The 27,611-nt window shown below is 40.1% G+C and overlaps 1 protein-coding gene across 1 annotated transcript in view; it reads right to left on the minus strand.

Moving 5' to 3' along the window:
• The window catches only part of LOC124752147 (choline O-acetyltransferase), a 121,446-nt gene that overhangs the window by 19,467 nt on the left and 74,368 nt on the right, over positions 1 to 27,611 (minus strand). Inside the window, exon 7 of the mRNA XM_047248993.1 lies at positions 13,403 to 13,583. Within this exon, the coding sequence (XP_047104949.1) occupies positions 13,403 to 13,583 (181 nt within the window). The remainder of the gene's footprint in view (positions 1 to 13,402; positions 13,584 to 27,611) is intronic.

The following is a 27,611-nucleotide window of genomic DNA, read 5'->3' on the forward strand; positions in this document are numbered from 1 at the left end:
AAATAGTGTGAAAAAGATCCTTGTGTATTCTTATCTAGTAGTTTCATAACTGGGATTCATGTTGATGACATTGTTGTAGCAAGAGAGGATTTTAAGGTTGAATAGCATTTTGAAATCTCACATGAACATTAAAGAAATGGATGATGTGTCATTTATTCTAAGACTTGAGATTGAACAGTCTCAAGGGCAGGTGAAATTAAACCAAACTAACTACATTCAGAAGACACAAAGAGAATTTAAAATTCATGACTGCTACAGCATAGCCGCAATATATAATAACAACAATTTAATTGAAGATGAGAATGAAATGACATTTGTCCAAAAAATAATACCAAAAGGAGGGGGCTATTTACTTCATGTTTACACATGTACATAGCCTAATATTTCCTTTATTATGGGAAGACTGGGTCAATTCAGTTCTAAACATTGTACATTTTACAGGACCATAGTAAAAAGAGTATTTTGCTACTTATATCAAACTAAAGATTTGAGTTTATGTTTCAGAGCCGTTTATTCTGATACTGCTACATCTAATGATGCTGACTGTGCAAATGACCCAACTGATAGTAAGTCTGTAATAGGGTGCAGAATTTTATTAGCTGGAAGAGTAAAAACTCAGTCTATTGTAGTGACCTCCACAGTAGAAGCTGAATACATTGCCATGCTTGTAAAGACGTGGAATGGTTAGAAGATTTTCCAAACAAGATGAAGTGTCCTTAATTTGTCAGACTACCCCTGCAGGTAAATGCTGATAACACGGGTGCCATTGAGATTACCAAGAAAAAGTGTGTAATCCAAAGGAACCAAATATTTCATGGTGCACTATAATAAAGTCAAGCAGACTGTCCTAGTAGAATTTCTCAAGCTTAAGTATGTGCCAACTGATGAAAATGTGGCAGACATTTTAACTAAAGGTCTCATTAGTATTGAAACTGAAAGATTCAGAGACATGTTAGGATTAAAATGTGTATTGTTTCCTGTTAGAGTACTTGCAAGTTAATTTTAACTAATTTGTGTTTTTGTGTTTACTACTTGAATTTAGTAGTGTGAAACTATTAAGTTATTCTCTTATCATAATCCCCAAGGGGAAATATTATAATTCTGTCTAGTTAATGCAGTGGGAATCATTTGCATTCAGCACCATTTACAGTGTACTTGGAAAATGAAGGGATTTCTAGCCTATATTTCTCTTTCTGTGTGTGCTCTTCGGGGCACCTGTGTAGTTCATGCCGAAACATGTATCTGTAAATACTGTAATGTGTTGGTAGTGCCATTCTCTACAGTGTATGAGTGTGTTTATGTGGGATATGTTTCTTGACAGTGATGATATGTATTTTGTAATTCAACCACCTATCCTCATCCATGTCTCAATAATGTGACACACTTTAAAACTACAACAAAACACGACCTTAAAAGTGATGGAAAATGACAGTACAAGAAGTGCAAAGCTCTCAGAGGCATCAAAAATTAGCCAGCCTGGAGAGTACATGTACATACAACTTTAAGTGCCATGGGAATCTGGGATACTGTCAAAGGCCAGCATGTAATGAGAACATGAATACTGCATCATTCTGATCTTCAATTATTTTCTATGCAGAACTTTGATAACAGAATTTCAATTACAATCATCTTTATTTCCAACTCTGTGATGATTACAAAACTGTTAATGACTTTACCAGTGAGGTATTTCCACTTTATGAGTGTGTGGGAATCGACACATCCTAACCAACAAATACTAAATCAAGATTGTTGATAGAAGAAAAATACCTAGACATCCTGGTAGATATAAAGGGGAGGCAGAAACCCTGTGTCCAAGGATAAATATCAGAATCAGGATAAATTGAGAGGAGTTGTCCTTATAAGGGAAATTTTTTCATCAGTAGCAAGCAAGCATGTAGATGAAATGCATAGTTTTTAAATTCTGGTGCTACTGAATGCATGTGTAGGCCTACTGGTAATCAAGTTATTTACAAACTACAGTCTGATTCAGAGAAAAGTCCCATTTTGTGTTGGTAATGATAGCTTCATTCCACCACAAGGAAAAGGTGATGGAGAAAGATGGAGTGAGAAATAGTCATCAAATATTTTATGTGTGCCATGGATTCATTTCAGTAGGAGCTGTTCTTGACAAGGGAACAAAATTTAAATCTTATAAGACAATTTTCAGACCCTTCAAAGGAGGAAATGTTACAGTGGGAACTCATGAAGGAAAGTTTATAGAATGAAGTTACAGATTTAATTGAGTGAAAATGATTATTCAGGCAAATATGGCTACTATGGCAGGTCTTAAAATCTGATGCAAAAGACTTGTACACCAAATCTGTCACCATGTGTAAAACTTCATGAAAGACTGATAAATTCAATATAAGGAAGAAGATAAAAGCTTAGGTGAGGATTGTGTTGTGGGAAAAATACATAAGTTGCCCCTTTGCAAACGTGATTGAGAGTCAACAAAGAGAGGTCAAGTGATTTACAATGATTTGTGTGTCCACATGCAAGTTAATTCAGTTAGTGATTTGTGGTTCTTAAAACATAAGTGTGAAGTGGTCTAACACTGCAATATTTCATACAAGCAGTGATAAGAAAATCGAGCATTGAATTGTAAGATCTATAAGACTGAATTAAAGTATTCAGAACTGATAATGGACTAGCATTCATGTAACATGAGGTATATAAAATAATGCAGACTCAAGAGATAATACATCAAAAATCAGTATCCTACAACCCCAACAGAATGGTTCAGCTGAATGTGAGAACGGAACTTTGGTAGAGACTGCAAGAAAAATGCAACAAACAAGCAACTTATATTTTGTACTGACAGGCACAAGCAGTATTTATGGAAAATCACATAACAAATTATGGACTGGATTGAACTGTGATGTGGCCAAACTCATGATATTTGGAGATCATTTAGACACACACACACACACACACACACACACACACACACACACAGGGATAGCAGAAATCTGATTCCAAAGCTGACACACACACACACACACACACACACACACACACACACACACACACACACACACAGGGATAGCAGAAATCTGATTCCAAAGCTGAAAAAGGTTTTCTGGTTGGATATAATACAGAAGTAAATGGATATTGTGTTTGCTTTCCTCATAAAAATCAAGTTAAAATATAATGTGATATTGCTTTCATGGGCATATTATACACTGATTGTCAGTCTGAGTAAGAAATGAAGCATTTCCATCTGAGTCCACTGAGAATGAATAGCCAACTCAAGTAGAAAGGTTGAAACAGGCAGAAGAAGAGAAAATTGAATAACCTGAAGAAGAACCAAATTCTGAAACCAAATGTATTAAAGAGAATGCTAATGAGGATCACACAGAATCCATAAATCAAATAGGAAGAAGCCTAAGACACAGTGCAAAAATCAAAATGCCTATTACATTTGCCAGCCTTAATGTAAATTCTGCATATGTGACTTATTGTCATGAACCTGTCTCATAACTAGGTGCAATCGACTGTGACAACTCTGGAAACATGCTGAGCAAGAAGAAATGTGTGCACCTAATCTTAATGAAACTTGGATGATGACTGAACCCAGAGAAAACCAAGAAATATTTGACAATAGGTGGATATTTGAAGCGAAGAGGAAAACAGATAGAACTGTGCATAGATTTAAAGCTTGACTTGTTGTTAGAGAATTTTAACAGAAGCATGGCATGGACTACTTTGAAACCTTCAGTCTGGCACAAAGATTTGCCTCCATAAGAACAGTTCAATCTATCGCAACATCCAAAGCCACAGATAGGAGGCAGTTTGATGTTGAAATCACACAGTGAAATTGATACTGTGATTTATATGTGACAACCAGAGGGTTTTTTGGATAGCATCAAAAGGGTACCCAAGCTGAAGTAGAGTACATATGGACTCAATCAAAAATCTGGACTGTGACCATCATGCTAAATGAATTCAGCCTGATGGCAACAGGTGCTGATCCTGCATTTTTGCGAATGACAAGGGTGGCCATCCTAGTTGTTCACATCTCTGACAGTCTGGTTGTATTGGAGTCTAGAGAAGTCATCAATCCATTGCTGAATGATCTTGAGGAGGAGTCTGATGTAACTATGAGCAGTGCTAGTCATTATCTCCATTTGCAAATAGAGTAATTCCATGATGGCTCTGGCTACATAAACTAAGAGGTACATGTCAGAACTGAGCTGAAATGGTACAGCATGCTGTGACAATACTTGTTGATCATGATAAGTGGACTCTGAGCTGGGACTCAGTTCAAAGATTATCAACACTCCATACTGTCAAGGCATTGGAAGCTTGATCTGTCTGTCAGTGGCAATGAGACCTAAGATCAGTTTTGCAATGCACAATGCTAGTCAGCATCTTGAAATAAGTCAGCACCTTGAAATATCAGAAAAGACACACTGGACTACTGTGAAGAGGATGTTAAAGTACCTAAAGGAATAATCTATCATGTTTTATGTTATACGTGGAGTAGAGATAATCATTTGTCTGTATTTAGTGACTTGCAGGAGATTTTCTTATTTGAAAATCAACTTGGTGAAGCAACTATAGATTGGAACTCTCAGGACTTGTGACCTTGTTCAACAACAGAAGCAGAATGCCTAGCTTTCTGTCAGGCTGTAAAAGAAATCATGTGAATCCAGGCAATTTTGCAAAATATTGTGAGGCTAAAAGAAATAATTACCCTATTGTGGATGGACTATCAAAATGCCATCCAGGTAATCAAGAGTCCTGAGCATTCTATGCAAAGAAAACACACAGATGTGTAGTATCACTTTATATGAGAAAAATTTAACTTGGGCATCTTGAGTCTGTAACATGTCAGCTCTGCACAGAGCAAGCAGATAGTCTCACCAAGTCACTTGCTAGGAGTAACTTTGATAAACTGAAACAATTGGTTTTTGTTGTTGACACTGATCTCAATGGAAAAAGACAGTGAAAATGTTAAACATTTTTTAACTGATGTGTAACTGTTGTGATACCAGTAATCAGTTCAGACTGTTTTGTTTGTTCTTATACAGTGCTATTCTTCCATATTTGTATTTGACACATTTTCCAGTTGCCTATACTCTACTGCCGTTAGAGATCTCTGCAGTAAACTCAGTGAGAGACCAGCTTCTTCTTGAAGAGAGAGAGAGAGAGAGAGAGAGAGAGAGAGAGAGAGAGGGAGGGAGAGAGAGAGAGACAGAGGGTGAATACAAATTTGTCGTTATTCAACAGTGAGAATTGGTGCTGTTTTTTTTGTGACTTCTTCATCACAAACAATTTTTCAAAATTAACAGCCAACAGAAGAAAACTTAAAATTCTCTGAAATACATTGAAGATTTCTTTTACTGAAAACAGAAATACTGACTGAAGCATAAGGTATGCTATTAATGGTATTTAATTATGTTTTGTTTTACCTTTTCCTTTAAAATCAGGGAGTCAGAGGAAACAGAAAAGTGTTTTCTAAATGTAATAAACAGTACTAAGTAACTGATAAGGAAATAAACAGTGGTGGACTTCTGGATGAACAGAAAATGTGTAAGCCTATAGCTGTGCATCTGTGACTTACAATGAAGGAACTTATGTCATGAAGATTGCAGCTTGTACTTTATAGAGAAGTAAGCAAAGACTATTGTTATACTGCAATAACAATAATAATAATAATAATAACAACAATAATAATATTTTTATAGCTGGGACCTCAGATTACAAAATTATGTAATAACATTGCAATAACAAAACTGTAATTGAATCAGAGGTCTAAAACTAATATAGAGTTTTGAATGGCTTATATTTATAAAACATTTGAAAGGATTGTGTATTTATAAAATAAGGGAACTGTCTACAATTCTGAGTAGGTCTTAATGAGTGAGTTATGTGACAGGAGCAACAAGAATGATTGTAATAGAATATATGCTAATGGAAAAAGGAAGAATGGAAAGTAGCTGCATTTTAGGTACTTTTTGAATGTGCCAAAACTTAGCATTTATTTCTAGGCACGTTATCTAGTGACATTAGACTGTGAAATTTCAGATTGGAGATACTGTCTCACATGATATTTTTACTAGAAGGCTGAAAAATGCATCACAGAGAAGAAATTCACTATCAAGAAAATGATGGTAGAAGGGAGACAACATGCTCAATAGCTCACACAAAGCTGTTGACTATGTCTATAGCAATTCATGTTCCTTGTACAGCTATCAGAAAACACTAGGTATACAATAGTTGTGAGATAGTATACAAAGGTTAATCACATAGTGTAGTGCTAAAGGCTGTCATCATGGTAGGGATGCAGCTGCCGCATAAATAATTTGTTCTTGTAACAGTCATGACAGTCTAATCTGGTGAAACCAAACTCATATGTCAGAACACATTGTTAGGCTGTATTTCTACACACAGAGCCATTGGTACATGTAAAGTCTATTATGTTATGAAGCACCTTCCTTATGGGAGTATGATTTTACTACTCTGTTTCTTTGAATAAATGAAATTCATTCAGAATCAAAATGCCAGTACTTAATTCAGTCAAGAAAAGTTTGAATTTTTCCAAATGTAGAGCAAGAAAAAAGAACTTAAATTACTTCCCAACTCTTTCAATCCCACTAGTCTCCCTCATTGTCTCCAGTATATTTATTTCATAATGAATATAGAAGTGATCCAAAATGTGTTCTGTCTGCATTTTTGAATGAGGCATCTCCTATTTTATTCTTTCACAAAACGAAATTTTGTAACCACACCATCACATCCAATTTCTTTGATTAGATTATTATTTAATATGTACTTGTGTTCTGATACTACTTGTGATGTATGTGATGCACACACTTTTAAACCCACTGTCCAGCTCATAAAAAAATCTGTTATGCCTTTTTCCATTTTGCCTGGCAGTAACCATATTCGTAACTTCATAATGATGTTTCTTATATTAGATGAAATATTAATTACTGGTATGTCAAACAAATTTGTCTTCTAGAGGCTCAATCAGAAATGTTCATAACTATTTTAGGAGATAGCTGTATCCAATAGACAACTCATATTTGAAACTTTCATGATGATACTGTATCTTAAAGAAACCCTCTACTGTATAAGCTGTCAATCAACTACCGGTAGCTCTTTCTTTGTATAAGTCTATTGTACAATCTGCTTATTAATCCTTATTATTCTGTAATTAAAAAAAAGGATGAACCAAGTTACTGTTGGTAATGATCTTATTATTTAAGTGTGTGCTTTTCAGATCAGATAAAATAATTGTAGGGACAGAATTTCATACTTTCAGAAGTTTGGTTGTAGTGCATTTGCAGCTATAGCACCATTAATGTACCTATAGTATATCTTTCTGCTTCTTTTCCATGGCTGTATCCCATTTGTCACAGGGTTGGTATGTTACTCTGGATTTGGCAATGCTAGTGGTGGAGGGTGGCTGGATGCTCTTCCTGCGGCCAGCCATTGCCACAACCCTCTCTCCCCCTCATTTCCCTGGGAAAGGATATCTGTACCCCCTTCGTGTGTGTCTAATGGTCTAGTGCTATTGCCTGTGAGAATGCGAGAACATTTTTGAAATGTTCACATATGGTGTAACTGAAGCAGGGCGTTGGTACCAGCCCAATATTACCTGATCAGCTCTGAGAAATTGACTAAAAAAATATACAGGTTGACTTCGCACACTGGCCCTTGTTGTTGATCCAATGGGTGTATTTGATACAGGATCAGTGTGTCATTCTGAATCCCAGCAGTGGCGTGCTAATGTACGCATCTATCTGAGTGGGTCTTTAATGTACCTGTCTCTAGTAGTCCAGTTAATGAAGGATAATTAAGCAAAAAATTCATGTAATCACAAATATTTGTACTGGGGTAATGGGGAGTGTAATGAACAACATACTAAAAATCCTGACTGGAGGTGTGTGAGAGTGGGGGTAGGTGACATTTGTAGATCACTTTCTATGAAACTTCCTGGCTGATTAAAGCTGTGTGCAAGACTGAGACTCAAACTTGAGACCTTTGTGGAAGTGAAGCTGTGACGACAGGCCATGAGTTTATCTGGGGTAACTTAGTTGGTAGAGCACTTGCACATGAAAGGTCGAGGTCTTGAGTTTGAGTCCCAGTCCAGCACACAGTTTTAATATGTCAGGCCTGCAAACAGAAGAGCAAGCAGGTGATTCCTCAGTCTCTCTACCCTACTACAGGGTGTTTCACAACATATTACAAAGCCTTGCGCAGCTTGTCTTATGAATCACTTGTGACATAGTGTGCAGACATGTCCAGGGATATTTACTTTCCAAAGTCTGTTAACACTACGTGAAACACAGATATTAAATACTAATAATAATAATGTATGAGATGCACAAGAAAACACTCTATGTAAATCTCTGCACACTGTTCTACACTCCTAGAGGGGAAATTGATTCTTAGTCATCCTTTATGGCAGATGCAATGTTCTCCTGCAAAAGGCAGCTTCCCCCACCAAGAGCACTACTCAAATGTCAGTTTACAGGCAAACTATATCTTCCCAGTATTTCCTGTTCAGTTCTCTTGTGTCAGTTGACAAAATAACTTCAAAGGGCTCATGTCTATATAGAGGAGTAGTTTTCAGTTTATTAAGAGGGTATTTATTTGCAGTTGTTAAGTGAGGTATAATGTAAAAAAAAGCTCCTCAGCTGGAGGAATCAACCATCTACCTTACTGGATTGCCTGTTTCATGTGTAGGTTATTGGCAGAATATATTTAACGATGTTAATTTCATTGGCTTCTCTACCAATGGCTGGAACACTTTTTGCAGGATGAGCAGTAACAAACCAACCACCCCAGCCTCGGCTTTCTCAACATATTATGAGACCCACACACTAAAATTGGCTCCCTCTGTAACAAAAGTAGATCACCTAGGTGTACTTTAAGATACTTCATCACAAGTCAAGCAATGTGTTACAGCTGATTGCTTTTCTACATTTGAACGTCAGATGTATTGACTCCCAACTTGCAAGATGTAAAGTGGAGGTGGGGTAAGTGGCTTCACTAAGTGCAGCCGTGCCACAAGCGCCCACAATTCCTGAATTGAAAAGTTTTATGCAGTCTACCAGAAACAATTAATGGTGAGAGAAGTGCAGTAGCTTTCTGGTCATTCATTAATCCACCACTCAGTAACTACAGAAGAGTTAAATGGCTTTACAATATGCTGTCAATCACAGACAGCAACAATGTGTCACACTTATATCTAATCACTTCCAACCAGCACTGCGTAGGTCACTGACAGCATCACACTTACAAATTAAGTACTGCTCCACCACTGTTTACAGAAGTATATTTTACATAGAATATTGCTTAATAACAGCAAATAAACACTTAATTAATAAACTGAAAATAACTCCACTCTACATAAACATAAGCTCAGTGAAGTTATTTTGTCCACTTACGTAAGGTAACTGGACGGAAAATGGTGTGAAGTCTGCTGTAAACTGAAAAGAAAGCAAAGCTCATTGTGTGTGTGTGTGGGGTGGGGGGGGGGGGGGGGGGGGGAGAGGGGGAGGGGGGTCACATTTTCCAGAAGAACTCTACAGCTACTGTACAGTATCACTTAGGATCAATTTCCCTTCTAGAAGTGTAAAACAGTCTGCAGTGATTTATATGGACTCTGTTTACATGTTTTTCTTGCCATATTATAATGGCATTTAGCATCTCATATCTGTATTCAATGTAGTGTTAACACACTTTGTGGAAAATAAACACTCCCCCCCCCCCCCCCCTCCTCATTGTGGAAGTGTCTGCACACTACATTGTGTTGCAAGAGATTGAGGCAAGCTGTAGAAGGGTTGCTATAACTTTGTGAAACACTTGTACCATGTAGTCCCTTTTTGTTCTGTAGTGGCATAGAGAGAGTGGGGGAATTGCTTGACTACTCTACATTTTGTAGACCTGCAAAGGAGGGGAGTGTATGGGAGCCTGCCTTCACTCATGCATATACTCTCCACCCCCCGCCCCCCCCCCCCCCCCCCCGCCCCTTGAACACAATTTATCTCTTAATATGGCTCTACTGCACTTAGATGGGACACACACATTTCATATTGTTCTGAACCCATTTCATTTAACAGTAAACATCAATTTTGAACCGTTCAACCACTATCTATGCTAATATTAAAACTGTTAATCTGAGTGTTTATACCCAGTATCCCACTTATTCCTAGCAGTTCATAATTTTGTTTTAAACATGTACAATTCCCAATGAGATTATGTTATGCCATGACCATAAAAAAGCAAAAGGCCAGACGACACTTGTCGTGGGTGCGGACCTACTATCAGTTGCTTTTGACATGGCGAACTCTGTGTGGCACTCTCCTGTGTTTGTGAGGCAAACAAGCTCTCTATTCATGTTACCAGTCATACTACTTCAAACGTTGCATACAAAGTTTCATAAGTAAAAAATAAATTGATTGCTTATGAAGTCTCAGGAACAGCTATAAATAAATGCTCGGGCAATACTGGGTTTCTCTGCTCGTTTTTATATCTGAAGTTTTTCCCTCTCCTGTTGACCAGAAGATATTGTTCCCAGAGAAAAAACCAATAGGACATTTTCTGTAGGAAATGTAACACAGTTTGATTTTTTGCTGGGAAACATTTTCGCTAGAAGCCATAGTTTTCGCGATATTCGAGAAAAACTTAAAAACGTAATATGCCTTCCTATCCCGATGGTTATCTCCACTGGTTGTTAATGACACTCCCCTCTGTCACTGTACAAAAGTTTGCGATTACAGAAATTTTTTGCCGCAGCTGAGCTTATTTTGGTCTTCGTTGACTGGGCCTGGCATGTGGCCATCGTTTGGCGCTTACAATCAGCTATTCATTTACTTTAGATCTGTTTGTGACTAGCTGTTGCAGCCAACAAGCTGCATAGCGCAGTTATTGTGTGATACGTCTATTCACCACCTGCCTATCCACACATCGGTTTTCGCCATGATTTAATAAGTGTGACTGTCTAATAACTTCTGGTTATGTTCTTTACGTCCATAGATACAGGAAGTTCGTTATAGCAGTCATATTTTAAAAGAATTTTACAAAAATTTGTTTACCTTTTCAGGCTTTCAGTTTTATGTTTGACGATTGCGATTACGCTCAATTCGATGTTTACAGTTCGACTAACGAGGTTTACGCTGTCTAAGCCAAGTTCTTTTTGTAAGTAATTGAAGTTAATAGTTACTTAGCAAGGATTGCTATGTTTCTGGTCACAGTTTAATGTAATATATACGTTATTGTTAATTTACAGAAATTCTGAAAATGCACCACCAGCACGAAACGCTTCAATTTTAAAATGCGCACATCAAAAGAAGTTTTGCATCACCTCGGTTCCGAGAGGTCCGGAACCTGTACAGAAAATTGGAATACAAATCAACATAAACATCATTTCCGCCCTTTTTGTTGCTCATGAAAACCACACATTGCGTGTTGTACCACCATAGAGCGAGACCTTTCAGAGGTGGTGGTCCAGATTGCTGTACGTAGCGGTACATCTAACACCCAGTAGCACGTCCCTTTCCATTGATGCACGCCTGTTTTCGTCGTGGCATACTATACACAAGTTCGTCAAGACACTGTTGGTCCAGATTGTCCCACTCCTCAACGGCGATTCGGCGTAGATCCCCCAGAGTGGGTGGTGGGTCACGTCGTCCATAAACAGCCCTTTTCAATCTATCCCAGGCATGTTCCATAGGGTTCATGTCTGGAAAACATGTTGGCCACTCTAGTCGAGTGATGTCGTTATCCTGAAGGAAGTCATTCACAAGATGTGCATGATGGGGGGCGAATTGTCGTCCATGAAGACGAATGTCTTGCCAGTATGCTACCGATATGGTTGCACTATCGGTCGGACGATGGCATTCACGTATCGCACAGCCGTTACGCCGCTTTCCATGACCAAAAGCGGCGTACGTCGGCCCCACATAATGCCACCCCAAAACAGAAGGGAACCTCCACCTTGGTGCACTCGCTTGGCAGTGTGTCTAAGGCGTTCAGCCAGACCGGGTTGCCTCCAAACACGTCCTTGACGATTGTCTGGTTGAAGGCATAAACGACACTCACCGGTGAAGAGAACGTGATGGCAGTCTTGAGCGGTCCATTCGGCATGTTGTTGGGCCCATCTGCACCGCGCTCTATGGTGTCGTAGTTGTCGCCATGAACTTTGGGAGTGAAGTTGCGCATCATGCAGCCTATTGTGCAATTTTTTAAGTCGTAACACGACGTCCTGTGGCTGCACGAAAAGCATTATTCAACATGGTGGCGTTGCTGTCAGGGTTCCTCCGAGCCATAATCCGTAGGTAGCAGTCATCCACTGCAGCAGTAGCCCCTGGGCAGCCTGAGCGAGGCATGTCATCGACAGTTTCTGTCTGTCTGCATCTCCTCCATGTCCGAGCACCATCGCCTTGGTTCACTCTGAGACTCCTGGTCACTTCCCTTGTTGAGAGCGCTTCATGGCACAAAGTAACAATGCGGACGCGATGGAACCGCGGTATTGACCGTCAAGGCATGGTTGAACTTCAAACAACTCGAGCCGTGTACCTCCTTCCTGGTGGAATGACTAGAACTGATCGGCTGTCGGACCCCTTCCGTCTATTAGGCGCTGCTCATCCATGGTTGTTTACATCTTTGGGTGGGTTTAGTGACATCTCTGAACAGTCAAAGGGACTGTGTCTGTGATACAATATCCACTTCGGGAGTTCTGGGAACCGGGGTGACGCAAAAATTTTTTTGATGTTTGTATATACCTGCAAAAGAGACTGCCTTTTTATTTGAAAATTGGATTACTGTTGTTGAACCGAGCCGGAAATGGAGTGGAGAAACATATTCAGAGGACAGAAGTTTTGGTTGAGATGCAGGAAGTCTTAATAGCTAGGCATACGGTACTTGAATTACAAAACAGCACGCTAAGTTACATTACGGTTTAGACTGGTCTTGTTTGTATGGAACAAGATAAGGTGAGACATGTAGAATGGAGTAGTGTATAATCCGATTAGTTGAGTGGATGTCAACAACGAGAATCTATCTCTATTAGGACTCTGTTGAGGTCAGCCATGCGGTAGTTTCGTATGAGCTACTCAGCCGGTGGGGTAATCTGAAATCTGTAATTTTATATTATCATTTAATAACTGCTAGGTGGTATTACTTAAAATAGCATCTAATATACAGACAGCTAGCGGACAATAAGCAAAGCCAATCAGATATAGCACGAACACGAGTCGCAAATTAGGGTCACAACATTTTTTGGCAACAGAGATGCAGCTACATAGAAACGCCAGGCACTGGACTATTTCGTATACACGGATACAATGTGCCGCAGGGAGAGGAGACACGACAGCATTTCCGAGTTGGAGCGGGACCACCACACTCACATGCGACATGTGCGTGCTTATAGGAGTGAATTACTCACATCATAGAGGCTGAATGTTACCCGTTTTCCAGAAGGCTGTGTCCCATCGTCCTCATCCTGGCACATCGCCGTCACCCACTGCAGGGCCTCCGGAGTGGCAGACCGGATGCAGTCCACTCGCCCCAGCCGGAACCGCCTCGTAGACGCACTCTCGTAAGTTGCCACGAGCCGACGGTTGAGCCTGCACAGCCAGAATATAAGCACTACCAAGCTGCTTCCCTGTCAGTGAACACCGATTTTGATGTACGATGTGGTATCCAGAACTCCCGAAATGTATTAATTAGAACTGCTACGTCTTCAGGAAGTGCAAAATGGCTAAGCAGAGTTGGCTAGAGGACAAATGTAAGGATGTAGAAGCATGTATCACTAGGGGTAAGATAGATACTGCCTACAGGAAAAATAAAGAAACTTTGGAGAAAAAGGAACCACCTGCATGAATATCAAGAGCTCAGATGGAAACCCAGTTCTAAGCAAAGAAGGGAAAGCAGAAAAGTGGAAGGAGTATATAGAGGGTCTATACAAGGGCGATGTTCTTGAGGACAATATTATGGAAATGCAAGAGGAGGTAGAAGAAGATGAAATGAGAGATATGAAACTGCGTGAAGAGTTTGACAGAGCACTGAAAAACCTGAGTCGAAACAAGGCCCCGGGAGTAGACAACATTTCATTAGAACTACTGATTGCCTTGGGAGAGCCAGCCCTGACAAAACTCTACCATCTGGTGAGCAAGATGTTTGAGACAGGTTAAATACCCTCAGGCTTCAAGAAGAAAATAATAATTCCAATCTCACAGAAAGCAGGTGCTGAAAGATGTGAAAATTACCGAACTATCAGTTTAATAAGTCACGGCTGCAAAATACTTTACAGACGCTTGGAAAAACTGATAGAAGCCGACCTCGGGGAAGATCAGTTTGGATTCCGTAGAAATGTCGGAACACGTGAGGCAATACTGACCCTACGACTTATCTTAGAAGAAAGATTAAGGAAAGGCAAACCTACGTTTCTAGCATTTGTAGACTTAGAGAAAGCTTTTGACAATGTTTATTGGAATATTCTCTTTCAAATTCTGAAGGTGGCAGGGGTAAAATACAGGGAGCGAAAGGCTATTTGCAATTTGTACAGAAACCAGATGACAGTTATAAGAGCCGAGGGGAATGAAAGGGAAGCAGTGGTTGGGAAGGGAGTGAGACAGGATTGTAGCCTCTCTCCGATGTTATTCGATCTGTATATTGAGCAAGCAACAAAGGAAACAAAAGAAAAGTTCGGAGTAGGTATTAAAATCCATGGAGAAGAAATAAAAACTTTGAGGTTCGCCGATGACATTGTAATTCTGTCAGAGACAGCAAAGGACTTGGAAGAGCAGTTGAACGGAATGGACAGTGTCTTGAAAGGAGGGTATAAGATGAACATCAACAAAAGCAAAACGGGGATAATGGAATGTAGTCGAATTAAGTCGGGTGATGCTGAGGGAAGTAGTTTAGGAAATGAGACACTTAAAGTAGTAGATGAGTTTTGCTATTTGGGGAGCAAAATAACTGATGATGGTCGAAGTAGAGAGGATATAAAATGTAGACTGGCAATGGCAAGGAAAGCGTTTCTGAAGAAGAGAAACTTGTTAACATCGAGTATAGATTTAGGTGTCAGGAAATCATTTCTGAAAGTATTTGTATGGAGTGCAGCCATGTAAGGAAGTGAAACGTGGACGATAAATAGTTTAGACAAGAAGAGAATAGACGCTTTCGAAATGTGGTGCTACAGAAGAATGTTGTAGATTAGATGGGTAGATCACATAACTAATGAGAAGGTATTGAATAGAATTGGAGAGAAGAGGAGTTTGTGGCACAACTTGACCAGAAGAAGGGATCGGTTGGTAGGACATGTTCTGAGGCATCAAGGAATCACCAATTTAGTATTGGAGGGCAGCATGGAGGATAAAAATTGTAGAGGGAGACCAAGATATGAATACACTAAACAGATTCGGAAGGATGAAGGTTGCAGTAGGTACTGGGAGATGAAGAAGCTTGCACAGGATAGAGTAGCATGGAGAGCTGCATCAAACCAGTCTCAGGACTGAAGACCACAACAACAACAACAACGTCTTACCTAGATCTCATTCTGTGCCATCACCATCAAAGTAGTCCACTTGGCAGCCACTACACTGATCTCAAAGCACCTGCAAGTTTCGAAATGCGCTTTGGAAATCTTCCTTTCTTAGGATGTATAATGCCCTCTGTGTTTCAGTTAGAATATCCTCCATTAAGCCTTCGTCTCTTCAACGTGATTTGCATCTTGAGGAAGAGAAAAAAGGTCCCTTGGAGGTAGTGGATAGTGGGTGGAAAAAACAATCATCTTGCTTTTATAAAAAATTTCCTGAATAATGTAAGCTGTACCTGGTCGTGCATTTTCAAGATGGAGTACCCAGTCGTTCGTGTCTGTGGACGTTTTCTCCTCTCACCCTCCCGCAACTATATTAGAAAACTGCAGTACACCTAGATCTGCATAAATTCTCCGCATGTCACCGTACGGCGCGTGGCGTAGGGTCCCCTGAACCAATACTAGTCGCTTTGTTTTCTGCCCCACGGGTGAATAGAGGAAATGAAAACGGCTATGTACCTCCGTACGAGCCGTAATTTCTCTCATCTCATCTTCGTCTCCTTGCGCGAAACGTACGGTGACGGCAGTAGAATCTCTCTGCAGTCATCTTCAGTTGGTGGCTCTCTAAATTTTCTCAAATGTGTTCTGCTAAAATAACGTCGGCTTCCCTCCAGGGATACTCATTTGAGTTTCCTAAGCATCTCTGTAATATTTGTGAGTTGTTTCAACGTATCACTAAGAAATCTAGCAGCCTGGCTCTGAATTGCATCCACGTCTTTCTTTAATCCTATCTGGTGTGGATCCCAAATATTGGAGCAGTTCTCAAGAATGGGTTGCACTATTGTCTTACATGCCGTATCCTTTACAGATGAACCACACTTCCCTGAAATTCTCCTGATAATTCGAAGCCGAATATTCGCCTTCCCTATTACAATCCTCGCCTGCTCGTTCCATTTCTTATCTGTTTGCAACGTTATGCCTAGAATCGTAATCAAGGTGACCGTGTCAAGCAGCACACTACTAATGCTGTAATCGAACATTACGGGTTTGTTTTTCCTGCTCATCTCCTTAGAACTCTCTATTGATCATCTGACCAGGAAACACGAACTCAAAGTGAACAATCCAGGGTGTCCCTCCTAAGAGTCGTCAGGCTTGTTTCCTCTGTTACTGATATCTGCAATTTCGTTTTTGGGTTCTGTAGCTCGACTCACTTCAAACAAATACTGCTGATCTCGTCTTTAGCGAGACTTCCAGTGACGAAAGAAATCGTCGGTTTGTTATCTGTTAAAAACAGTGGTCCAGAATTAGTCCAATGTGATAATCGTTTTATCGATATGTATTAAGGAGGCCAATAGAACACGTAGAATAAACAGCGGTCCAGCAGCGACAGAACTGCCCTGGCACGTGCTGACTGCTGCTGCCATGCAGCAGCGCTACTCGGTGACTGCTGGAGTACAGGATTTATTCTTCGTGCTCTACTGAGCCTGCTCTTACTTTTCGAGAGAAGAAATATCACACTGGACAAATCTGGGACCTCTCTATCGCACGGGAATATAAAATTCCGCTTTAAAAATAATTTTGTTCGTAACGGAAAACAAATCGTCAATGAACGTCCATGAACGACGTGATGACTCGGTGACTCGAGCTACATATTGTAAAAACGAAACTGCAAATATGCGCCGAAAAAAACAAAGAAAATGCGGTTGACGACTCTTGAGGGGAACACCTCGTGTAAATATATTGACGATTCCTACTTCGTTCAGGGGCATGTCCATTAACATAACTTTCGTCACCAACGGTGATCTAGGAAGAAATTTGGAATCGTCTTGCAGCAGTTGTTTAAATTTGTTTACACTTCCACAAGATGTTGCTACTGTCCGTCCTGAAGTAGTCGTTGCACAAACTTCGCCGTAATTCTTACGTCCTCAACCTTCTATTTAGTATCCTTGAATCTTGCCGACTGGCAGATCGGACGTAGGAGAGCGACGCAAATAATGTGAAACGGGGCGCAGTAGAAGTTCACATGGTCTGCTGAGATAGTCCCTGTCAGAGATAAAACTTAACTAAAGAACTGTCGTTTGTCAACGATAAAACTTCTGTTGATTTTGTGGAGCTACTGTCCTAGGCCTCACTAAATTTCGTGCCTTCTTATTTTCTTTTAAAATTGTCCGCTTGTTTATAATTTCCATGGCTTGTCTATGTTGTGATGGATGATAGTTCATCACTGCACGTTAAATCCTGGTTTCGGAATAAATGGTTCAAATGGCTCTGAGCACTATGGGACTTAACATCTGAAGTCATCAGTCCCCTACTTAAACCTAACTAACCTAAGGATATCACACACATCCATGCCTGAGGCAGGATTCGAACCTGCGACCGTAGCGGTTGCCCGGTTCCAGACTGAAGCGCCTAGAAGCGCTCGGCCACAGCGGCGAGACTGATATATTTTCATTGCTGATCTACAAATATCTTTTATGTTTTTATAAAATCTTATCAATCTGATCAGTTACTTTTTTAATAAAAGGGAGAAAACTGTGATTTATCCTTGCCCTTCAGCCTACTGTTATTTGTTCGTATAATGACATTTTCTTCTTTTTCTTAAACCTGCTTGAGATGTTCTATTTCGGTGGGTATATGTTGTGGGACGCTAAGTCTTTTATATACAATGATGAACAATTATGCAGTGCTACATTGGGAAGCCATCGAAATATTTAAACAAGGAGGCAATTTTAAAAGGAAAGCAGCCGTGAAACTTAGTGGTACAGGACTACAGAATCAATAAGTACGTTGCATCTTCTACAGATGACGTTCTATAGTTAATTTTTATCCCTCAAAAGGATTAACTCTGCCAATCACATTTAGCTTCTATCACGCACCGTTTTCACAGTATTTATGGCGCTCTCAGACGTCCGACCCGTCAGTCGACAAGACTCAGTGGAATCAGTAACACCTATGAAGATGTCCAGAGCAGCTCTGGAGGAAACGTCTGGGACAAAAAAGCTTAGTGGGCAACGATCATGCAACCTGGACGATTCACCAGCAACTGTTCTCTGATGTGACGCCATTTTGACACCCGACAGCAAGGTGGTTATCATCAATGGACGTTAGAAACGCCTGTATTAGTCGTAAGGCTATCCGTTCTAAAGTGTTGTTTGCAAAAGCTTGCTTCAACATTTGAAGCGTTTCTGTAGCGATTTTCTCAAGTATAAAACTTTTTTTTTTACAGACACTGCTTTTTCATGCCAGCCGATGCAAACTCATAGAAAGACGATAATGGAAATATCCTCACCGATAACTAACCAAACCACTCAGCACACAGCCACTGGCCAAAATTCTAATTTCGGGAACTTTTGGACAACACCTCGTAGTTTCCGCTGTTATTTTTAATCTATGTCATACAAACTGTAAAGAGAAGAAAAACAGATTTTTTAATATTTTTCAGAGAAAACTTTTGTATTAAGCCAACACTGTGCGAAACGATATGGACAGGCATATATGTAAGTGTACTGCACTCATAGAATTCAGGAAATGATTTAATTAAATAAGTGACTCAAAGTATTGTGCATAATAGTGGTGAAATATTACTACCGTGGCACAAAAGTAAAGCCACTGTTCACGTTACTAAGGGATAGTTCATCGTGATCTACTGATTTTTCAACGTACTCTGTGACATGCTTCCCCAAAATCGATCAAAAGTGTTTTACTGCAGACATATTCTTCTTAACCATTGTGAAATATGTATTTGGTGTGATACGAAGAAAAACAGACTAACACTGGAATTTGTGTATTTATCAAGTACATTCAATTAGTGTTTAAATAAGAAGAAAGAAAAACGAAATAATACAATGTGCTTCTTAAAGAGAAAACTGTAGTTTAAAATAAATTAGAGCAGGGACATGGCAAACTATATTGAGTTAAACAATAGTATTCGGAACATAGATCATTGAGACTGTGAAGGAAATGATTAGATACTTATGTATGGTAAATATAATACACTACCCGATGAAACGTATCTGGACACCTATTAGTGGACATTAATCTGGGCTGTGTCCACCCTTCGCCTTTATGACAGCTTGAACTGTGTTGAGGAAACGTTGAGTGAGGTGTCTGAATGTTTGTGAAGGAACGGCAGTCCTTTATTCCTTGTCCAAGCCGAAACCAGGGAAGGTTGGGACTCAGGTCAGGTACGTTATTGTCTACAAACCGTCGCCTCACAGACGCTGCTTTATGACAGGGTGCCCTGTCAAGCTGTCGTAAACAGTCGTAGGTCTAGATGCTATTCCTCTACTTTAAACAGACACTGTGCTGTAAAATGTGTTCATATACTTTCACATTTAGCGTTTTTTATGCACAGTAACGGGACCAGAGCGTAACCATGAAAATCACCCCCATAACCAAACACGATCCACTCCGAACTTCTCTGTTGACACTATGCTTGATGGCAGGTGACGTTCTCCAGGGATTCACCAATCCCAAAACCCTTCATGCAGATTGCCACAGGATACTGGGTTATTAATTATTCCAAATCACTCGTTTACAGTCAGCCAGTGTCCAGTGGCGTCACTCTCTGCACCACCTCAAACTTCGCCCAGCCCTAACTACACAAATGTGTGGCTTATGAACAGCTGCTCGACCATTTTACCCAAAACATGGCCTTGTTTTGAAACATAGAATAGGTAGTGCAATAATTATTAAGTGCTCAGTCGCTGAAAAGCATTATTAAATATGCACGATAATATCTTGATACAATGAGTGGGATAGAAAAGGAAACGATAATATGACGTACAATTAGTTGTGTGCAGACCTAGCTAACAGATTAACGGCGAGATCCAGAAAAGTAAATATGAGCGCTAGTTCCCTTGCGTAAGCGCATGTTTAGTTCAGTACCTGAGTGCACGAATTAATTCAAATGGTTCAAATGGCTCTAAGCGCTATGGGACTTAGCATCTGAGGTCATCAGTCCTCTATACTCAGACCTACTTAAATATAACTAACCTAAGGACATCACACACATCCATGCCCGAGACAGGATTCGAACCTGCGACCGTAGCAGCCACATGGTTCCGGACTGAAGCGCCTAGAACTGCCAGGCCGCAGCGTCCGGCTGCACAAATTAATTGAGAAAACCAAAATTTTAACTCGAAATAAATGACTTTGCATCCATCTCGTCGTGTCGCGCACAAATGCTGCACATGCTTACCATCACCCTAAAACTCACATACAGAGAATGGCTGCAGTGGTGGCTGGAAGTTACAAGTTGAGCCCAGGCATCTGTGACTGGCTCTGAGACAGGGTCTCGAAACGAGATTTAGCTTCTGGAAGTGCAGACGAATGGAAAATGTTCCATTTCTGGAGCTGTAAGACCCAGAGCTCTAGCATCTAGCGTCTGTACGCTCTCCTTCTCAAAATCATGTTGATCCTGCCAGCACCAGATTCTTGTTAGCTAATCGCTGTGGACCTTGTGAGTTGCGTCCAACGAAATATTTTACAAAAATATTAGCAATTTTCCTCCTTGCAAACAATCTGCTGTGACTAGCCAGTGACATATTGCACGTAACATTCACGAGTTCTCATCCTCGTCTTTTTTTTCTTTTTTTGTCATCATTCTTCTGACTGGTTTGATGCGGCCCGCCATGAATTCCTCTCCTGTGCCAACGTCTTCATCTCAGAGTAGCACTTGCAGCTTACGTCAGCAATTATTTGCTAGATGTATTCCACGGTATTCCTGAACCAGTTTTTACTTCCTACAGTTCCCTCTAGTACAATGGAACTTATTCCCTGGTGTCTTAAAAGATGTCCTACCATCGTGTCCCTTCTTCTTGTCAGTATTTTCCATATATTCCTTTTTCAACCGATTCTGCACAGCGGACCCTCTCTGCAGTCCATGTTACACAATCACACATTGCTGTGCTGAAAAGTACATCCTCAGGAACGTCTTCCTCAAATTAAATCCTATGTTTGTACTAGTAGACTTCTCTTGGCCAGGAATGCCCTTTTTGCCAGTCGTAGTCTGCTTTTTACGTCCTCCTTGCTCCATCCGTCAAGGGGTAATTTTGCTGCCTAGGTAAGGAAATTCCTTAACTTCATCTACTTTGTACCCGTTAGTCTTCATGTTAAGTTTCTCTTTGTACTCATATCTGCTACTTCTCTTTGCTTTAATCTTTCTTCGATTTACTCTCAGTCCATATTTTGAACTCATTAGAATGCTCACTCCATTCAACAGCTCCTGTAATTTTGTTTTCACTTTCATTGAAGATAGGAATGTCGTCAGCGAATCTTGTCATTAATATCCTGTCCCACTAAATTTTAATTCCACTCCTTTCTTTTATTTCTGTCATTGCTTCTTCTATGTATAGACTGCACAGTAGGGGTGAAAGACTGAAAGACTGCATCCCTCTCTTACACCCTTTTAATGCGAGCACTTCATTCTTAGCCTTCCACTCTTATTATTCCCTCCTGACTCTAGTGCATGTAGTATATTACCCGTCTCTCTGAACAGGTTATCCCTGTTTTCCTCAGAATTTCAAACATCTTGCACCATTTGGCATTGTCGACCGCTTTTTCCAAATCGACGAATCCTGTTAACGTGTCTTGATTTTTCTTTAGTCTTGCTTCCATTCTCAAGGGTAATGCCAGAACAGCCTCTCTGTCCCTTTAGGTTTCCTAAAGCCAAACCGATCGTCATCTGTCACATCTTCAATTTTCTTTTCCATTTTTCTGTATATTATTCTTGTCAATAATTTGGATGTATGAGCTGTTATGTGGATTGTGCGATAGTTCTCGCACTTGTCAGTTCTTGCAGTCTTCGGAGCTGTGTGCTTGACGTTTTCCCGAAAGTCAGATGGTATATCGCCAGACTCATACAATCTATACATCAGCTTGAATAGTCGTTTTGTTGCCACCTCCCGTCGCTACAAAAATAATTTTGATGAGCCCGTCCTGGACTCCCTCACAAAACAACGCTAACCTCTTTCTAGGCGCTTCAGTCTGGAACCGCGCGACAGCTACGGTCGCAGGTTCGAATCCTTCCTCGGGCATGGATGTGTGTGATGTCCTTAGGTTAGTTAGGTTTAAGTAGTTCTAAGTTCTAGGGGACTGATGACCTCAGATGCTAAGTCCCATAGTGCTCAGAGTCATTTGAACCATTTTTTTGAACCTCTTTTTTTGAGTTCAGCAGCTTCCTCTCCCTCTGAATGTCTCAGGTTTTTCCATCCCGCCGCAGAGCCCTGTCTTTTTAGAAACCGTTCCTTTCAGCGCTCCTCACAGTACGAGTTTACGACTTCCGAAGATCGACCTGACGCCCCCTCCTGTGGCCGCTACTGGGACACAGAGCACCATCTCAAAAAGCGCCCGTCGCTCGGTGCACACCCGCCAGGGACTCTGCCTTTTAGCGAAAAACAGTTTTATGACCCGCTTGCTGTTCTACCCCAATGATCATCGCGTTCTCACGTTTAGCCAGCGGACACAGCTCTCAGAAAAATTACACACAGTTTTCACCACGATATACCGGTAGAACGAAATAAAGAAGAATTTATTAAATTCACAGTCGTCGGTGTTTGTTACAGTTATTTGCACACTTTCATGCGTCACTTGTAATTTGAGTTGATTTGGTTGTCTTATGGAGCAGCTCTGAGAAAACTGCCCTGTAACACACTTCAGAATCTCGTCACCAAATACTGACTTGGGCAGTTTTAGAAGGGTTGAAATATCCCTGATGGGTTTGTTACTCAGGTAACATCCAATGATTAGTGCACGTTTGAAGTAGCTTGTTTCTCCTGGCCTACTCATTCAGCTGTTACTGTTTCTATATTGACAACACAATTCTCTTTGCCTCCTTTCATACTGACGTATCTGCCTCTCGTCACAACTAGTGGTCTGTTCCTCATTACATAGTTGTGTCCGGATACTTTTGTCCACATAGTAAATGTATTCTCTTGAAGTTGCCTATGGCACAGTAACCAGTAACAGAGGGGAAAAAAAAACATTGTTCAAGCTTTAGTTGCTTTCTTTATGTATCTGCATAGTTCAGTAGATGACTAAGAAACGAAGATAGTAATTGGAATGATACTCGGCATGTAACATAACATGAATAGTATAAATTCATTAATGGTAAGAAGAAAGTAAAGGATTTGGCATATGAAGGTGTTACAGTAGAAATGGTTCAAGCTGGAAGAAAGAAAATACGAAAGAAACTATAAATATGTATAAAAATTTATTTTACTTTGTTGTCTTTTGTTCTTTCGCCTCTCTCGGTCGAGGATGGGAAATGAAAGCAGTACAATATGTCAACAATAAGCATTTAAACTATCTATGTAACTAAGAATGTAAAATTTCGTTTGTTCAAAATCGTGTACTTCCGAAAGGTCTTGATCTATTGTTATGAAAGTTCACAATACGTTGAATTCTAACACGGGAGTGTGTTTAGGTATATAATTATTTAATATGTGATGCTTTATATGCCAACTAGCTCTGCAGATGACGAAGAAATTGAAGAAATGTATGATGAAATAAAAGAAATTATTCAGATAGTGAAGGGAGACGAAAATTTAATAGTCATGGGTGACTGGAATTCGAGTGTAGGAAAAGGGAGAGAAGGAAACGTAGTAGGTGAATATGGATTGGGGATAAGAAATGAAAGAGGAAGCCGCCTGGTAGAATTTTGCACAGAGCACAACTTAATCATAGCTAACACTTGGTTTAAGAATCATGATAGAAGGTTGTATACATGGAAGAACCCTGGAGACACTAAAAGGTATCAGATAGATTATATAATGGTAAGACAGAGATTTAGGAACCAGGTTTTAAATTGTAAGACATTTCCAGGGGCAGATGTGGACTCTGACCACAATCTATTGGTTATGAGCTGTAGATTAAAACTAAAGAAACTGCAAAAAGGTGGGAATTTAAGGAGATGGGACCTGGATAAACTGAAAGAACCTGAGGTTGTACAGAGTTTCAGGGAGAGCATAAGGGAACAATTGACAGGAATGGGGGAAAGAAATACAGTAGAAGAAGAATGGGTAGCTTTGAGGGATGAAGCAGTGAAGGCAGCAGAGGATCAAGTAGGTAAAAAGACGAGGGCTAGTAGAAATCCTTGGGTAACAGAAGAAATATTGAATTTAATTGATGAAAGGAGAAAATATAAAAATGCAGTAAATGAAGCAGGCAAAAAGGAATACAAAGGTCTCAAAAATGATATCGACAGGAAGAGCAAAATGGCTAAGCAGGGATGGCTAGAGGACAAATGTAAGGATGTAGAGGCTTATCTCACTGGGGATAAGACAGATACTGCCTACAGGAAAATTAAAGAGACCTTTGGAGATAAGAGAACCACTTGTATGAATATCAAGAGCTCAGATGGAAACCCAGTTCTAAGCAAAGAAGGGAAAGCAGAAAGGTGGAAGGAGTATATAGAGGGTCTATACAAGGGCGATGTACTTGAGGACAATATTATGGAAATGGAAGAGGATGTAGATGAAGATGAAATGGGAGATACGATACTGCGTGAAGAGTTTGACAGAGCACTGAAAGACCTGAGTCGAAACAAGGCCCCCGGAGTAGACAACATTCCATTGGAACTACTGACGGCCTTGGGAGAGCCAGTCCTAACAAAACTCTACCATCTGGTGAGCAAGATGTATGAAACAGGCGAAATACCCTCAGACTTCAAGAAGAATATAATAATTCCAATCCCAAAGAAAGCGGGTGCTGGCAGATGTGAAAATTACCGAACAATCAGTTTAATAAGCCACAGCTGCAAAATACTAACACGAATTCTTTACAGACGAATGGAAAAACTAGTAGAAGCCGACCTCGGGGAAGATCAGTTTGGATTCCGTAGAAATACTGGAACACGTGAGGCAATACTGACCTTACGACTTATCTTAGAAGAAAGATTAAGGAAAGGCAAACCTACGTTTCTAGCATTTGTAGACTTAGAGAAAGCTTTTGACAATGTTGACTGGAATACTCTCTTTCAAATTCTAAAGGTGGCAGGGGTAAAATACAGGGAGCGAAAGGCTATTTACAATTTGTACAGAAACCAGGTGGCAGTTATAAGAGTCGAGGGGTATGAAAGGGAAGCAGTGGTTGGGAAGGGGGTAAGACAGGGTTGTAGCCTATCCCCGATGTTATTCAATCTGTATATTGAGCAAGCAGTAAAGTAAACAAAAGAAAAATTCGGAGTGGGTATTAAAACCCATGGAGAAGAAATAAAACCTTTGAGGTTTGCCGGTGACATTGTAATTCTGTCAGAGACAGCAAAGGACTTGGAAGAGCAGTTGAATGGAATGGATGGTGTCTTGAAGGGAGGATATAAGATGAACATCAACAAAAGCAAAACGAGGATAATGGAATGTAGTCGAATTAAGTCGGGTGATGTTGAGGGTATTAGATTAGGAAATAAGACACTTGAAGTAGTAAAGGAGTTTTGCTATTTGGGGAGCAAAATAACTGATGATGGTCGAAGTAGAGAGGATATAAAATGTCGACTGGCAATGGCAAGGAAAGCGTTTCTGAGGAAGAGGAATTTGTTAACATCGAGTATAGATTGAAGTTTCAGGAAGTCATTTCTGAAAGTATTTGTATGGAGTGTAGCCATGTATGGAAGTGAAACATGGACGGTAAATAGTTTGGACAAGAAGAGAATAGAAGCTTTCGAAATGTGGTGCTACAGAAGAATGCTGAAGATTAGATGGGTAGATCACATAACTAATGAGGAAGTATTGAATAGGATTGGGGAGAAGAGAAGTTTGTGGCACAACTTGACCAGAAGAAGGGATCGGTTGGTAGGACATGTTCTGAGGCATCAAGGGATCGCCAATTTAGTATTGGAGGGCAGCGTGGAGGGTAAAAATCGTAGGGGGAGACCAAGAGATGAATACACTAAGCAGATTCAGAAGGATGTAGGTTGCAGTGGGTACTGGGAGATGAAGAAGCTTGCACAGGATAGAGTAGCATGGAGAGCTGCATCAAACCAGTCTCAGGACTGAAGACCACAACAACAACAACAATGTGATGCTTACTATATGTATATGCAACGTTTTGAAATTTTTGTAACAACATTTCCCTCTTAATAAATTTATATAAATTTATGTATTACATATATTTAAAAAATAGGTAAATGAAATACGTGCATACGTTAATGGAAAGTTGTGTCAGAATTCCAAGGTGTTCAGTCAAAAACTTTCGGAGATTTGCGATTAGGAACACTTACAGTTTCTATATAAGTACAAACACAGAGGTTCGTTTCTTCAAAATCTCAACTCTCCGAAATACCTTCACGGATTTCTCTGAAATTGTGACGCAACCTTGCATTCGAATACTCACGTGATTTTATATACCTAGTCTACTGGGACGCCATGTGTTGTATACGTAATAGAGATGTAATAAAAGAGCAAACCTTATAAAAATGTGAGTGTTGGTTTGTTCAAAATCGCTAACCTCCTATAGTTCTTCACCGTTGCTTTGATTGACGCAATGTTGAATTCTAATATGGGCGTTATTTTAAGTACCTAATTCTTTAATATACGTTTATTCTGAATACATATAGCACACACACACACACACACACACACACATATATATATATATATATATATATATATATATATATATATATATATATATATAGGGTGATCCACTGATAGTGACCGGGCCAAATATCTCACGAAATAAGCGTCAAACGAAAAAACTACAAAGGACGAAACTTGTCTAACTTGAACGAGGAAACCAGATGGTGCTATGGTTGGCCCACTAGATGGCGCTGCCATAGGTCAAACGGATATCAACTGTGTTTTTTTAAATAGGAACCCCCATTTTTATTACATATTCGTGTAGTACGTAAAGAAATATGAATGTTTTAGTTGGACCACTTTTTTCGCTTTGTGATAGATGGCGCTGTAATAGTCACAAACGTATAAGTACGTGGTATCACGTAACATTCCGTCAGTGCGGACGGTATCTGCTTCGTGATACATTACCCGGGTTAAAATAGACGGTTTACCAATTGCAGAAAAGGTCGATATAGTGTTGATGTATGACTATTGTGACCAAAATGCCCAATAGGCGTGTGCTATGTATGCTGCTCGGTATCCTGGACGACATCATCCACGTG

The sequence above is a fragment of the Schistocerca piceifrons genome, chromosome 1 (genome assembly GCF_021461385.2).
Source record: "Schistocerca piceifrons isolate TAMUIC-IGC-003096 chromosome 1, iqSchPice1.1, whole genome shotgun sequence".
Classification (NCBI taxonomy): domain Eukaryota; kingdom Metazoa; phylum Arthropoda; class Insecta; order Orthoptera; family Acrididae; genus Schistocerca; species Schistocerca piceifrons.